General features: G+C 44.6%; 1 protein-coding gene across 3 annotated transcripts in view; it reads left to right on the top strand.

Annotated features, from left to right (window-relative positions):
- Positions 1-14,648, top strand: part of LOC138670128 (bone morphogenetic protein 8A-like) — a 213,992-nt gene that overhangs the window by 173,607 nt on the left and 25,737 nt on the right. For 2 of the 3 annotated variants that reach the window (XM_069757179.1, XM_069757180.1), the window contains exons 2-5: positions 1,262-1,454; positions 1,591-1,739; positions 8,022-8,216; positions 10,113-10,192. In XM_069757179.1, coding sequence (XP_069613280.1) covers positions 1,262-1,454; positions 1,591-1,739; positions 8,022-8,216; positions 10,113-10,192 — 617 coding nt within the window. The remainder of the gene's footprint in view (positions 1-1,261; positions 1,455-1,590; positions 1,740-8,021; positions 8,217-10,112; positions 10,193-14,648) is intronic. The other variant, XM_069757178.1, reaches the window with a different exon arrangement.

Below are 14,648 nucleotides of genomic sequence, written 5' to 3'. Positions count from 1 at the left end.
AGGCAGGTATATCTCGCCCAGGTGTTTGTCCTATGTGAATTAGGCCACTCAGTATCTTCAGGGTGCTAATGGGTTAATGATTGCAGGAATAAAAGATGACCAGCTGGGTGTTTCCAGTGTCTGCCTGGGGCACACAGATTGCCTGCCTGTGTGAGACAAACGTGAGTGAAGAGCTCTGCTCAAGATCTGTATGATGTTAGCTGGGTGGGAGAAGCCCCCCCCAGTTGTTGAAATAGCAACGTATTTGTTTAGTTAGTGCCGGACAGGCTAGGGTTTATTTTTATGTTTTGTTTTTTGTGTTGCTTTCACGTTAATAAATCTGACCTGAGGTCAGCCTGCTCAGAAACCTGCTGTACGCCTCAGATTCAATGCACAAACCACGTGTCCTTTGACCCCAGCAAAGGCGATCCCAGAGTGTTTTGTCACATGACCCATTTGGCTTGTTGTTGACTCTGTGTTTGCTTAATCCTTTTGTTCTGCGCTACAGTCTTATATTGACCTGCTTTGTTTTGACTATTCTGCTGCCACCTGGTGGTGGCCTTGCTGCTGCATTCAAGGTGTGGTCTTGCTGTGTGCTGTGCTTCCTCCACTCTATTGCCATCTAGTGGAGCTTCTATTTACCTGTATTGCAGCTGCGTGACAGGAGAACTTGAGGTTTGTTTACCCCCATTTCTCTTGATGATACTTCAATTAAAGGTTTATTCCCAAAATCGTAATTTATACCCTATCTTCAAGAAAGGGGATAAGTTACTGATTGCCTGGGGTCTGACACCGGGGACCACCAGTAATCCACAGAATGGGGCTCTGTAACCTGGGAACCCGGTTCTTGAATGGACCAGAGGTATGCTATCTTGACCCCACACCATTCATTGTCTGTGGGAGTGCTGGAGAAAACAGATTACAGTAGTTACATGGAAAAATGAAGGTCAAGCACATGCACCTCCACTCCGTTCAAGACAGGGCTCTGCAAAGTAATTTACTGAGTTCCAGAGCCCCTTTCTTGGGAACACTGGGGATCCCATTGGTTGGTAATCAGTAAGTTATCCCTTATTGTATGGTCAGCTATCCCTTATTTCTGCTAATGGATGTATAATCTGTAAAGATTTCTATTATTAGAATTCTATGCCAGTGTTTTAGTCATTTTTGGGCTCAACCTTCATGTATTTTGCTGTATTTAATTACAGTGAGGCACAGTTGCCCTAATTAATGGTCACATTAGGATTGAAAGTGAATAAGAAAATTATACTTTCTATGTTTACAGTTGAAAATGACAGAGATATCTTTTATCAGAAGCCTTACTGGAAAGAGTTTAAGTTTGACATGACTCAGATTCCAACTGGAGAGTCTGTGACGGCAGCAGAGTTTCGACTTTTTAAAACCCGCAGTTTTTTACGGAACTTAAACAGGACTCTTCACATCAGCATCTACGAGATACACAGAGAGCACGCAAACCGGTAGGTGGCTTTATCTTACTGATAATAGTAAATGGCATCAGTCTTCCCGTAAATTCAACATTTCTTAATGTATAATTCTAACTAGAAGTCTCGCTGATGATATAAAGTGTATGTATATAATATCTCTCTTCTATAGGCAGCCTGAGTTAACTTTGCTGGACCATGAGAGCATACAGCCTGGGCATGAAGGGTGGCTGGTCTTCGATGTGACAGCAGCTAGTAACCACTGGTTACTTAACTCAAAACTTAATTCAGGGCTGCGCCTCTACGTAGAGAATGATGATGGTGAGGTTAAACTTTTTTTTCATTACTCATGAAGAGATGCGTTGATCCATCTTTTTGGGGGGTGGGACACAATATATATACATATCTTTTACTTTTGCAAATTGTTTTAGCTCCTGTAGCTCAAAATTGCCAGTAAGAGGTCCCTTCAATAGCAACAAATGAGCAGCTCCCTTCAGGGGATCCTCTAGTGATTTACATGAGCAAATCACTATCTCACAAATGGTCTTCTTTATTATGCTACTGGGGTGTAATAACTTTTTAAAAGCTCTCCTCAAATCACATCAGAGGTGTACATTCAGTCTATATGCACAATGTAGCAAAAGATTTCTGTTAGCTAAACGTATGCCATAGAAGTACTTTTCAAATACTGTATGCACCTCATAAGTAGGCTCCCCCCTAGGTCAAATGAAAAGAGGCCGAGTTTGAATTTAATTATGTCAGTGTGATAATTAAAAGAAACACTGTTCATCTATACTAGCACACTGTTTTCAGTATGTAAACAAATACAAAGCCTTGAAAAAGTGTTCATACCCTGGGACTTTCCATATTTTTTCACATTACACCCACAAAGTTAAATGTATTTTATTGGGATTGCATGTGATATACCAACAGCAAGTAGCATTTGTGAAGTGTAAAATTAATGAGACATGGTTTTATAATTACCGTATTTTCCGGCGTATAAGACGACTGGGCGTATAAGACGACCCCCAACTTTTCCAGTTAAAATATAAAATCTTCCCAAAAGTCAGGGGTTGCCTTATATGCCGGGTGTCGTCTTATAGGGTGGGTGCGAAGCAATCTGCGGTCGACGTATATAGTGGGGGGGAGTGGTCTCGATGACGAGGTGAGGGAGCACCTCACCAGGAAGGTGTAAGTGAAGCAAACTGTCAGCATCTGAGATGCCAGGGGTATGCAAAAAAGAGAGAGCGATGCTGTGCCTAGAAAAACACTCCTCTTTCACTAATCTGGCTCGCCCTTGTATCCTATTATCTTCTTCTCTGCCTCTTCTTCACTTACACCTTCCCGGTGAGGCACCCCCTCACCTCGTCATTGGGACCGCTCCCCCCACAATATGCGGCGACCGCAGATTACTCCGCACCTGCCCTATAAGACGACACCTGGCGTATAAGACGACACCTGACTTTTGAGAAGATTTTCAGGGGTTAAAAAGTAGTCTTATACGCCAGAAAATACAGTATTTTTAAAACATAAATCTGAAAATTGCAGTGTGGATTTGTATTCAGCCCCCCCTTAGTCAGTATATTAGAGGACAGGGGTGGGCAATTCATTTTCCTGAGGGACCACATGAGAGAGCGTGACTGTTTTGGAGGCTAAACTAATAGGCTGAAATTAATTCTTATTATTAATATTAATTATATTAATATTAATTGTATCATGTGAAACGTCTGCCAGGGCCGTGGGGTACTCGGTACCGGGTCCGGTCTTAAAGAGGATGTCACGGTGGCTGCGACCCGGTCCGTGGCCCTGGGCGTCCAATTAAAGGGGAAAGGTCTTTAAAGGGAATATGGTATAAAGTCTATTGTTCGTGACGCCACCTGTGGTTCTCTGTGGGTAGGGACCGACGCTGCTTAAAGGGGTCCTCTGTGGTGATATTATGCAGCAAGATGGTGACTCTTCCCACAGGTGAAGCGGGGTCCCCAGGGATTCCCTGGTGTAAGTCACAGATGGTGTGGTGGATGGTATAGTAAAGAATGAGGACACAGGTTTGCAGTCTTTACCTAGTCTTTACCTGGTTTACTGATGGTAGCAGTCCTCAGTCCAGGGTACCAAGTGCAGGGTAGATATGAGATCCCTCTCCCAGGTGAGGTCCGTAAGCTTTTCTTACTTGCGCTATTTTAGTTGGTGAGGTCCCTGCCACTTAAAGCTTTGGACAGGAGAGAGGGGACTTGCAACTAAAACAGATGTCTGTACAATAGGCAGTGCGAGCTTGTTTATAGGGTCTCTATCATGACCCGGGCTCTCAGATTACTGCTGCACTTCCGACTTGATGCGGGCAATTGACATACAGTCTTATGCCCTCCGGTTCTGTCGTGCATCCTGGAGAACAACACGACCTAGGGCTCACAGTTACCCGGCTTCTGCGCTCTGGCTCTTAGGGTGTACTTCTGCTGTTCCTCTCCTGAGCCTCTTCCTCCTCTGTGCTTATTCCCTCCAAGCTCCTCCACTATTCAACTCCTTCAAATTCTCACTCTTTCCAGAGGCTGTAGCTCCCAGGTGGCTGCTAGGCCTCTTTGTCTGTTCCAGATGTCCTTCTCCTTTCCTCACTCCTCTACAACTGGCTACAACTAACTGGCTCCTCCTCCAGACCAGGATCTTTATTCAGGGAAGCTGCCCTAAAACCGGGTTTTTAGCTCCCCCTCCTGGCCTGGAGTCAGAAGGTGTTGTGTGCAAGATTACCTGATAGAAAGAATCTCACTTGCCTCCAAGTGTGGCATCACCCTCCCCGAAAAGGAAGGCAACATCACTGCAACAACCTGTTACTTGGGGAGTTGCACATGTATGCTGACTAAGCGTTTTGCATTTAGCCCCAAAAGTTATGCTTTGGTCTCATCTGACCAGAGCACCTTCTTCCACATGCTAGCTGTGTCCCCTACATTACTTTTTGAAAACGACAAATGGGAGTTCTTCTGGCTTGCTTTCAAAAATGGCATTCTCCTTGCCAGTCTTCCATAAGCTCAGATTTGTGGCGTGTGCGACTAAGGCTGCCGTCACACTAGCAGTATTTGGTCAGTATTTTACATCAGTATTTGTAAGCCAAAACCAGGAGTGGGTGATAAATCCAGAAGTTGTGCATATGTTTCTATTATACTTTTCCTCTAATTGTTCCACTCCTGGTTTTGGCTTACAAATACTGATGTAAAATGCTGACCAAATTCTGCTAGTGTGACGGCAGCCTAATAGTTGTCGTATGGACAGATTCTCCCACCTGAGCTGCGAATGTCTGCAGCTTCTCCAAAGTGACCATAAGCCTCTTGGCTGCATCTCTAATTAGTGCTCTCCTTTCTTTGGATGTCAGCAGTAGCATACCTACTGGAGGTAGAAGGGGGCGGTTGCCCCAGGCCCCGCGCTCTGAGAGTGCCCACCCGGAGCTACGCTACTGTAACTGTATCAGCATGTACAGTACCCCGATACAGTTACATTCTGTGCCAGAGCAGGCAGAATTGATCTCCCTGCTCTTCCACCCAGCCGCTATGGGGCCCCTAAGCAGGTGGTGGGGGGCCTGGTGCCAGCAGTGGGCACCCCGCCTGTCATCACAGGTTCAACTGTATTGATACAGCTGACTGTATAGATGAAAGAAGGAGTGTTACGTTCCCTCTCCCATCATCCCCCTCTCAGATTTTGATGTCACCAACGCCGATACTGACAGCGGGCGTGATGACTTCATCACTACCCGGAACCCCCGGATTTCTGGGCGCTCAGAGCAGTAACTAGGAGGAAGAGAGGTAAGTATTTATTTTATTTTTTTTAATGGGGGTGCATTATGCTATAGAGGCTGCCTATGGAGGTGCATTATATTAGGAGCTGCATTACACTATAGTAGCTGCCTATGAGGAGTGCATTATATTAAGAACTGCATTACACTATAGAGGCTGACTGTGGAGGTGCATTATATTAGGGGCTGCACTATACTGTAGAGGGTGCCTATGGGGGTGCATTATATTAGGGGATGCATTATTTTATAGATGCTGCCTGTAGGGGTGCATTATATTAGGGGCTGTGTTATACTATAGAGGCTGCCTATGGGGGTGCATTATATTAGGGGCTGCATTATTCTATAGAGGCTGCCTATGGGGTGCATTATATTAAGGGCTGCATCACACTATAGAGGCTGCCTATGGAGGTGCATTATACTGTAGAGTCTGCCTATGGGGGGTACATTATACTATAGAGTCTACCTATGGGGAGTGCAGTATTATAGAGACCTATGGGGAGTGCATTATACTATAGAGGCTGCGTATGGGGGTGCATTATATTAAGGGCTGCATTATTCTATAGAGGCTGCCAATGGGGGTGCATTATATTGGGAGCTGCATTATACTATAGAGGCTGCCTATGGGGTGCATTATATTAAGGGCTGCATTACACTATAGAGGCTGCCTATGGGGGTGCATTATGCTATAGAAGCTGCCTATGGGGGTGCATTATGCTATAGAGGCTGCCACTGGGGGTGCATTATATTAGGGACTGTATTATACTATAAAGTCTGCCTATGGGGGGTGCATTATACTGTAGAGTCTCCCTATGGGGGGTACATTATACTATAGAGTCTGCCTATGGGAGTGCAGTATACTATATGGAGACCTATGAGGAGTGCATTATACTATAAATAGAGTCTGCCTATGGGAAGTGCAGCATACTGTATGGAGACCTATGGGGTGTGCATTATACTATGGAGGCCTATGGGGAATGCATTATACTATATGGAGGCCTATGATGAGTGCATTATACTATATTGAGGACTATCTGGTGCATTATAATATATGGAGGTTATCTAAGGGGCCATCATACGGTGTGGAGATAACAGTGAGGGGTCCATCAGACAGTGTTAGAGCTATTAAATAGTTTGGGGGATATTAAGGGGTCAGTATATATACAGTGAGGGGGAATTATACTGTGTATAAGAGAACATCATACTTTGTATAGGGGAGATGTACAGGGGGAGACTTGGGACATTAATAAATGTAAAATGGGCACTTATTGTTATAGGGGAACTCAGGTTACTGTGACAGTCAAAGGGGCACACACAGGGGCACTATTTTCTAGGGCACTTGCACCCGGCATTACAATATTCTAGAGGGTTGCTTTAGAATTTAGAGGGCACAGAGAACCACACAGTAAGTGCAGTAATAGCAACACATACGGCAGCAGCTGCTCAGCATTGGAGTATTTGCAGGATGAGGAGTTTGTGCAGATTGGTAATAGTCCCATTGGGGACAGTGCTGAAAATATGAGAAGTGAAAGGTGTCTTTGTTGTATTCTCTGCAGCCGAGTCCTGGCTGGAAGAAGTTTTCATGTCGGTCTGAGCCAGATGGAAAAGATGTGAAAAATGAATGACTCCATCAGAAAGAACGTCAGCGGTAAGTCATTATCTGTAACTGTGCTGTGATCTCTTATATGTTCTGTAGGACTGGTATTTTCCACTGACCATATGGCGGGAATATAGTCTTTATATAGAGATTATTTTCAGCAACAGCGCAGTCATCTGCTGAGGCTCTCCTCCCCTATTAGGGTACGTCACACAGTTGTAATCAAGGTTACCTGTTTAGGGGCCCACTAAGAAGTTTCGCCCCCCTGAACCAAAACCCTAGCTACGCCTCTAGATGTCAGTTTAGGTGGAAGACCATGTCTTGATAGATTTGCAGTTGTGCCATTCTCATTCCATTGTTTAGATGATGTATTTAACAGTCCTCCGTGAGATGTTCAGAGCTTGTGCTATTTTTTTTCATACCCTAACCCTGCTTTACTCTTCTCCACTTTATCTCTGACCTGTCTGATGTGTTCCTTGGGTTTCTCGATGCTGTTTCATCCCTAATATTCACAAACAAACCTCTGAGGCCATCAGAGAACAACTGTAGTTATACTGAGAATAAATTACACACTTAGTCAATAGGTTACTTAACATTTTATTTAATGGTATTAGGCTACAGGGGAATGAATACAAGTGCACGTTAAAATTTTCAGATTTGTATTAGTAAAATACTTAGAAAACATTGTATAATTTCTAATTTTATGTTGGTATGCCACATAAAATCCATTTACGTTGTGAGTGTAGCATGAAAAAATGTGAAAAAGTTGATGGGGTATGAATACCTTTTCAAGGCACTGTATATTAGGCAAAATACAGGGTGGGCCATTTATATGGATACATCTAAATATAATGGGAATTGTTGGTGATATCAACTTCCTGTTTGTGGCACATTAGTATATGGGAGGGGGAAAACTTTTCAAGATGGGTGGTGACCATGGCAGCCATTTTGAAGTTGGCCATTTTGGATCCAACTTTATTTTTTACTTGCTTATACAGCACCATTAATCTTTTCCTATTGTGGCTGACAATCTAAATTCCCCTATCGGTATATCTTTGAAGTGTGGGGGAAACCCACACACACAAGGGGAGACCATACAACCTCCTTGAAGATTTTGTCCTTGGTGGGAGTTGAACCCAGGATCCCTGCGATGCAAGAATAGAGCACTAATACTGAGCCACCTTCTGTTATATTTAATTATTATTTTCTGTTATGATGTGTGTTAACATAATAGGGCAGAGCATTGATCCAAGTCTGGCAGGTATCTTAGGAAGACGTGCACCTCGTGCAAAACAGCCTTTCATGGTTACATTTTTCCGTGCAAGTAAAAACCAGATCAGATTAACAAGAGCAATTAAGCAGCTGAAGAAAAGGCAACAGAAGAAACACAGCGATCTACCACATCCCAACAAACTACCTGGTGTATTAGGTAAGTCTTTTATGGAAATAATTTCTGACTTCTATTGCATGGCTAATGTAAAAAATGGATACACAAAACAATATAGCATTATATTTTAATTGTATTTCAAATATTACTTCATTACACATGAATACTTTCTAAGAAACACAGTATTTGATGGCTCAAAACCCCTTTAAAAGGAACCTGTCATGTGAAAAAATGCTATTAACCTGCAGATATGGGTATAATCTGCAGTTTATTAGCGTTCTGATGCTGCCGCCGCCCACACTGTAAGCTTGGCTACCAGGACGAAATTAACTGTATTCCCGGCAGCCTCTGGCTTTCAGTCATAGACGTGTGGCTGGTATGGCTACAGTCATTGCTGAGTACATAGTGAGTGGTGGCTGTAACCACGCCCTGATCCTGACTGACAGCTGGTTCTTCAGGGTATCAGTACTGAGCAGACTGTCAGTCAGTGCCAGGGGAGCGATTTCAGCCGCCACTCACTATCTATTGAGCTGTCTCTGAAGCCAGGCTTGCCAATCCCTATGACTGAAGGGAATAAAGTTCATTTTCTCTCGGCCGCAGGGCTTTCATTGACCTGCAAATTAACCCTATATATGTAGCTTAATAGTGCATGTTCCCTTTAATGTGCCTGCATAGCAGATTAGATCCTTAAGAAGGTGACCATACATCACTTTATTTTTTGTCCAAGTGCTGATCAGCCTGTACAACCAGATTTAAAGGGACACTGTCACCTGAATTTGGAGGGAACAATCTTTAGCCATGGAGGCGGGGTTTTGGGGTTTTTGATTCACCCTTTCCTTACCCGCTGGCTGCATGCTGGCTGCAATATTGGATTGAAGTTCATTCTCTGTCCTCCGTAGTACACGCCTGCGCAAGGCAATCTTGCCTTGCGCAGGCCTGTACTATGAACTTCAATCCCATATTGCAGCCAGCATGCAGCCAGCGGGTAAGGAAAGGGTGAATCAAACACCCGAAAACCCCGCCCCTATGGCTAAAGATTGTTCCCTCCAAATTCAGGTGACAGTGTCCCTTTAACAACATTCAGTAAAATCTCTTCAGGATTAACTGATAACTTCTCCTCTAAGAACAATGGCTGCTATGATTAGCCATGGTCACACATACCATAAATGCAGCTGCATATTTTACTTTTTTTTTAAGTAATCATGAATCCCTCAGTTAACAAAAATTATTGGATTGTAAGATTGTATTGCTTCAAAATTCAACACTCTGGTGTCTAACTTTTGATATATTAACTGACGGGCAGTAAGCGACCCAATAAGGTTCCTGCACATGAGCCTTTTTGTGATTATATCTGCCATTGCGCTTTGAGGACTGACGTCGCATAGATGCTTCTCCAACCATCAGTGTCATCGAGACACCTTCCTGTTTACGACCAGTTGATGTGATGACATACATCCTAACAAAATCTTTAAACTTTTATTTTTCATAAACATTTTTATGGTGGGAAACAATTGTATATGCTTTGAGAAAGATCAGTGTATGTTTTCATAGCTTAAGAGGAAAATTATTGTGCATCCGAAGCTCAAGCAAAGGCAAGATAAATATACAAAATCCAGCCATCACAACCAGAACTCTTTACATTCAGTGTTGGATATGTGCGGCTTTGTAAATATATTTCAGTATATAACAAATATTTATAAAGAACAAAGCATAATATCCATTGATCTCTTCTTCAGTGTTTTGGGGCTTAAGATTGTGGACATACTTGTCTAAGACCTGTACAATGATTCCATAGCCCCACTGTCTACATCCATATGTGGATATATGCACCCACATTCACAATTCCATGCTCTATTAGGCATATATTGTATGTACTTTTATGTCAGATAAGGGTAATTTAAGTTTTATACATATTTAAAATATGATATGTCATTTTAGATCATGTACATGTACCAGAAGGCAGGCAAGTGTGCAAAAGGCATGAGCTATATGTGAGCTTTCGAGATTTAGGTTGGCTGGTAAGTGTCTATTATTGTCTATTGTATTGTCTATTTATCTTTTAGTTATTCCTTCCTTTCAGATATCTATTGTAAAAGTGTATTTATTTATTCTGCTTATTACGCTTCGGTTATACAGCACCTTCATATACCACAGCGATTACAGAAATTGTCATCACTGTCCCCAATGAGGCTCACAATCTAGATTCCCTATCAGTATGTCTTTGGAGTGTGGGAGCAAACCGGAGAACCCGGAGGAAACCCACGAAATACGGGGAGAACATACAAACTCCTTGCAGACGTTGTCATAGTATGATGTAAAAAAAAGATCCATATCTCATTCACCTTATGCAGCTATAGATGTTCATTGGATGTAGTACAGCCCAAAAAATTGTATCCGACCTGTAAATTGCTGTTTTTTTATTTACTTTGGCTAAAACTGTAGTATAATTTCTGTGTTCCTCCTCTCACAGCACTAGTCTCACACATAGGCCATGTTCACATGTTCATTATTTGGTCAGTACTTTACATCAGCATTTGTAAGTCAAAATCAGGAGTGGAATGATCAGAGGAAAAGTATAATAGAAACACGTCACCACTTCTGTATTTATCACCCACTCCTGGTTTTGGCTTACAAATACTACAAATACTAAAATACTGATCAAATATTGAACATGTGAACGTGACCATACACTGAGATTCAGACTGCAGCACATCATCCCTCTTTCCCCACTTGCAGTTTAAATACTGTAAGATGGCCGCCGGAGGAGTCCTTTAAGGGATATATGTGTCATCACGGCTATTAGCTGTGGAGATGTCAGCTCGGAAGCATGATCCAGCACGTATAGTGCTGATAGAGTTATTAGGCCATTCCAGAGCCGGATTTACAAGCAGTCATAAGAGATGGGTGGGAATCACTGCTCGCATATCCCAACCCCAGGGGCGTGGTTTGCAGATAAAATGGAGGGCGAGTGTCTCATTCAGTGTCTGGAGCTGAAGATGTGTGGATCTCCTCTGCATTGGTCTGTGCTGAGGCCTAAAGAACCAGACGCTATCCTGAGCGGGCGGACCCGCTATATGGTATATAGACTTTTTACTTTGTGCCATAAAAGGCTCTGCTTTGTTTTGCCATCCGGAGCGGTTTATGAACTTTAAATAAACTTGCCTGGACATTGCAGCAATACCGCTTCCTGTGCCTACCTAAAACACAGCTGAGTGAGTACAAACCTCTACAATTGGTGCTAGAAGCATGGGCACGAATCCCAAGGGGCAGTGTGACTGCCGCACAGATATCGCATGTCCTGGGAGAAAGCGGCTGCAGGTGCGAAATCTGATAACATGAAGGAATTGATAAAGCTACTTGTGCAAGTTAATCTCCAGTAGTATCAGATATTGCAGTAGCTGCAACAGCAGCAAGCAGATGAAACAGCAGCATCGGCAGCAGATGGAACTCCTATCTGAGGCGATCCTTGGCAGCGCAACCGCCCCAACCCCAAATCCAGGTGATGACTCTCACGTGAGGAAGATGGTAAGAAGAGTATTGCAAAAGATGACCCCGGGTGATGACACAGAGGCGTTTCCTGGCGGTATTTGAAAGGGTGGCGGAGCGGGAGAAATTGCCTTCAGAGCAGTGGGCGGAGGTTCTGGCGCCATATTTAACAGGTGAACCGCAGAAGGTATATTATGGCGCTGCAGGACGCAAAAGAGTACACCAAATTAAAGGCTGAGATCTTGGCACGCTTAGGAGTGACTCTGACTGTCAGCGCATCGGGTGCACCAGTGGGCCTACCGCAGTGACAAACTTCCCCAGTCCCAAAATGTTTGACCTCCTACACCTGGTCCAAAAATGGTTGCAACCTGAATCCTCCTCCCCAGCACAGATAGAAGAGAAGGTTGTCATGGACCAGTTAATACACTTCTTACCATGGCTGGGGCAATCCTCGGTTGCCCAGGGAGATCCCCATAATGCCGATGACCTAGTGAGCCTGGTGGAGAGGTACCAGGTGGTCGAGAGTTCCTTGGGAAAGCAAGGGGGTGAAGCATTCTCATACTGGGGTTCCCAAAGGGTGGCAAACACCAAAAAGGCGGTGAGACGTCCACAAGCCCAGGAGGTATCTGAGTCAAAGGTCCCGTCCAATAGTATAATTTGTTGAAGGTGTCATACCCCAGGTCACATAGCCGCCCATTGCCCCATGACCACCGAGACAATGGACTGCAGCCTAGGACTGCACTGCTCATATGTTGCATACCCTGCTTGCAGTGCTGTCCCTCAACCAGGTGAGAGACTGCAGGCATGCCCCGTAACAGTAAACGGGGTACAAATGACTGGTCTGTTGGACTCGTGGAGTTTGGTAACCCTAATGTGGACCATAATTTCCCGTCGGCTGATTCCTGTAAATAGGGTGAGCGTCCGCTGTATTCATGGCAATGCTAAGGACTATCCTGTGGCCCAAGTTGTCGTAAACACAAACTGTGGTACCAAGTCCCATGAGGTCGGTGTGGTCAAGGACTTATTGCACCCTATTATAATAGGGTGGGACTTTGCATTATTTTGGGACTTGTGGGGGAAAGGGAGGACGTCTGGTTGTCCGGACAACATCCAGGTTGCGCCCAAAGAAACCTCGTCACAGGCTGCAGATGACAGGTTTCCGTTTTGTGTGCTTGTTGGCGATGAGGATGAGGCAACATCCACTGAGACCAATGTCCCTGAGCTGGAGGTGTCCAGGGGAAACTTTGCAACCACCCAACTCAGGGATTTAATTCTAAAAGGGGCATTTGAAAATGTAACTGTATTAAATGGTGGGCCTCAGGAACCGGGGGCCAGCAATCGGTTCCCTCATTTTGATGTGATTGGGGATCTGCTTTATAGAGCAACCAAGCCAAGGAGTGAGATGATAGAGCAGTTATTGGTACCAGGGCCCTATAGATGCGGGGTGTAAGACATGGCTCATTCCCATGTGTTAGGTGGTCACCTGGGGGCAGATAAAACCCAGGAGTGCATTTTGCAGAGATTCTACTGGCCTGGGTGTTACAGAGAAATCTTTAACTTTTATCGTTCCTGCCCCACATGCCCACTGACCTCCCCAGGAGCCCACTTCCGCATTCCTCTGGAACTGTTTTCCATCATCTAGGTGCCGTTCGAGCGAATAGCGATGGACCTGGTGGGACCCCTGGTAAAGACCGCAAGAGGACATCAATATATATTGGTGGTCCTGAATTATACTACCCAGTACCCAGAGGCGGTACCCTTATGAAATGCCTCTGCTAAGTGTATCTTTAAGGAGCTGCTCCATATCTTCTCCTGAATCGGGCTGCCGAAGTAGATACTGAAGGACCAAGGGACCCCCTTCATTTCGGAGGCCATGAGGGAGTTGTGCAAGACCCTGCAGATTTCCCAGCTCAGACCCTCAGTTTACCATCACCAGACTAGAGGAGAGGTTTAACAAAACCTTGAAAGCAATGCAAAAAGAAGCAGGGCTGTGGAGTCAAAGTTGTGGAGTCGGAGTCAGTGTCATGGAATTTGAGGAGTCAAAGTCGGAGGTTTGGCTTACTGACTCCACAGTCCTGTGGAGAAGGATGGCCAAAACTGGAACTGTCTGCTTCCTCACCTGTTGTTCTCCATTAGAGAAGTTCCCCAAGCTTTCACCGGCTTCTCCCCATTTGAAGTACTGTATGGACGATACCCTCGAGGACTCCTGGATGTGGCGAAGGAATCATGGGAAACTGAAATCACCCCCTATAGAAGTGTGGTAGAACATGTCACCCAGATGCAAGAGAGGGTCGCCAACGTGATGTCCATTGTGAAGGAGCAACTCCTCAAGGCTCAGGAAGCCCAGTCCAGGGTGTATAATAGGTCAGCCAGGGTAGGACAGTTCAACCCAGGGGATCGAATACTTGTGCTGGTGCCAACGATGGAGACCAAATTACCTTAATTAAGTTAATGAATATTCACCTCTCTCCACTCCCATAGGCGTGGAGAGAGGTGAATATTCATACTTTAATGAGCGGGGACAAGCGCTCGCTCAGCCGCAGGAGCTGTTAGCACCAGAACGAGATGTTGTGAGGACGCGCAGGGAAGGTAAGTAGGATGTTTTTGTTTTTCTTAATGCTTTTCTCATGGGGGCCATACATACAAGGATGGGGATAAGGAGCCTTGCATACAAGGATGTGAATAAGGAACCATGCATACAAAGATGGGAATAAGGAGCCATGCATACAGGGATGGGAATAAGAAGCCATGCTTACAAGGATGAGAATAAGGAGTCATGCAGACAAGGATGGGGATAAGGAGCCACACAGACAAGGATGGGAATAAGGAGCCACACAGACAAGGATGGGAATAAGGAGCCAAGCAGACAAGGATGGGAATAAGGAGGTATGCATACAAGGATAGGGATAAGGAGCCATGCATACAAGTATGGGGATGAGGAACCATGCATACCATAATAGGAGTTAGGGGACAATATATACCCGGCAT

The sequence above is a fragment of the Ranitomeya imitator genome, chromosome 3, assembly GCF_032444005.1.
Source record: "Ranitomeya imitator isolate aRanImi1 chromosome 3, aRanImi1.pri, whole genome shotgun sequence".
Lineage (NCBI taxonomy): Eukaryota > Metazoa > Chordata > Amphibia > Anura > Dendrobatidae > Ranitomeya > Ranitomeya imitator.
Note: the sequence above shows the minus strand (reverse complement) of the source record. Positions and strands in the feature narration are given on the sequence as shown.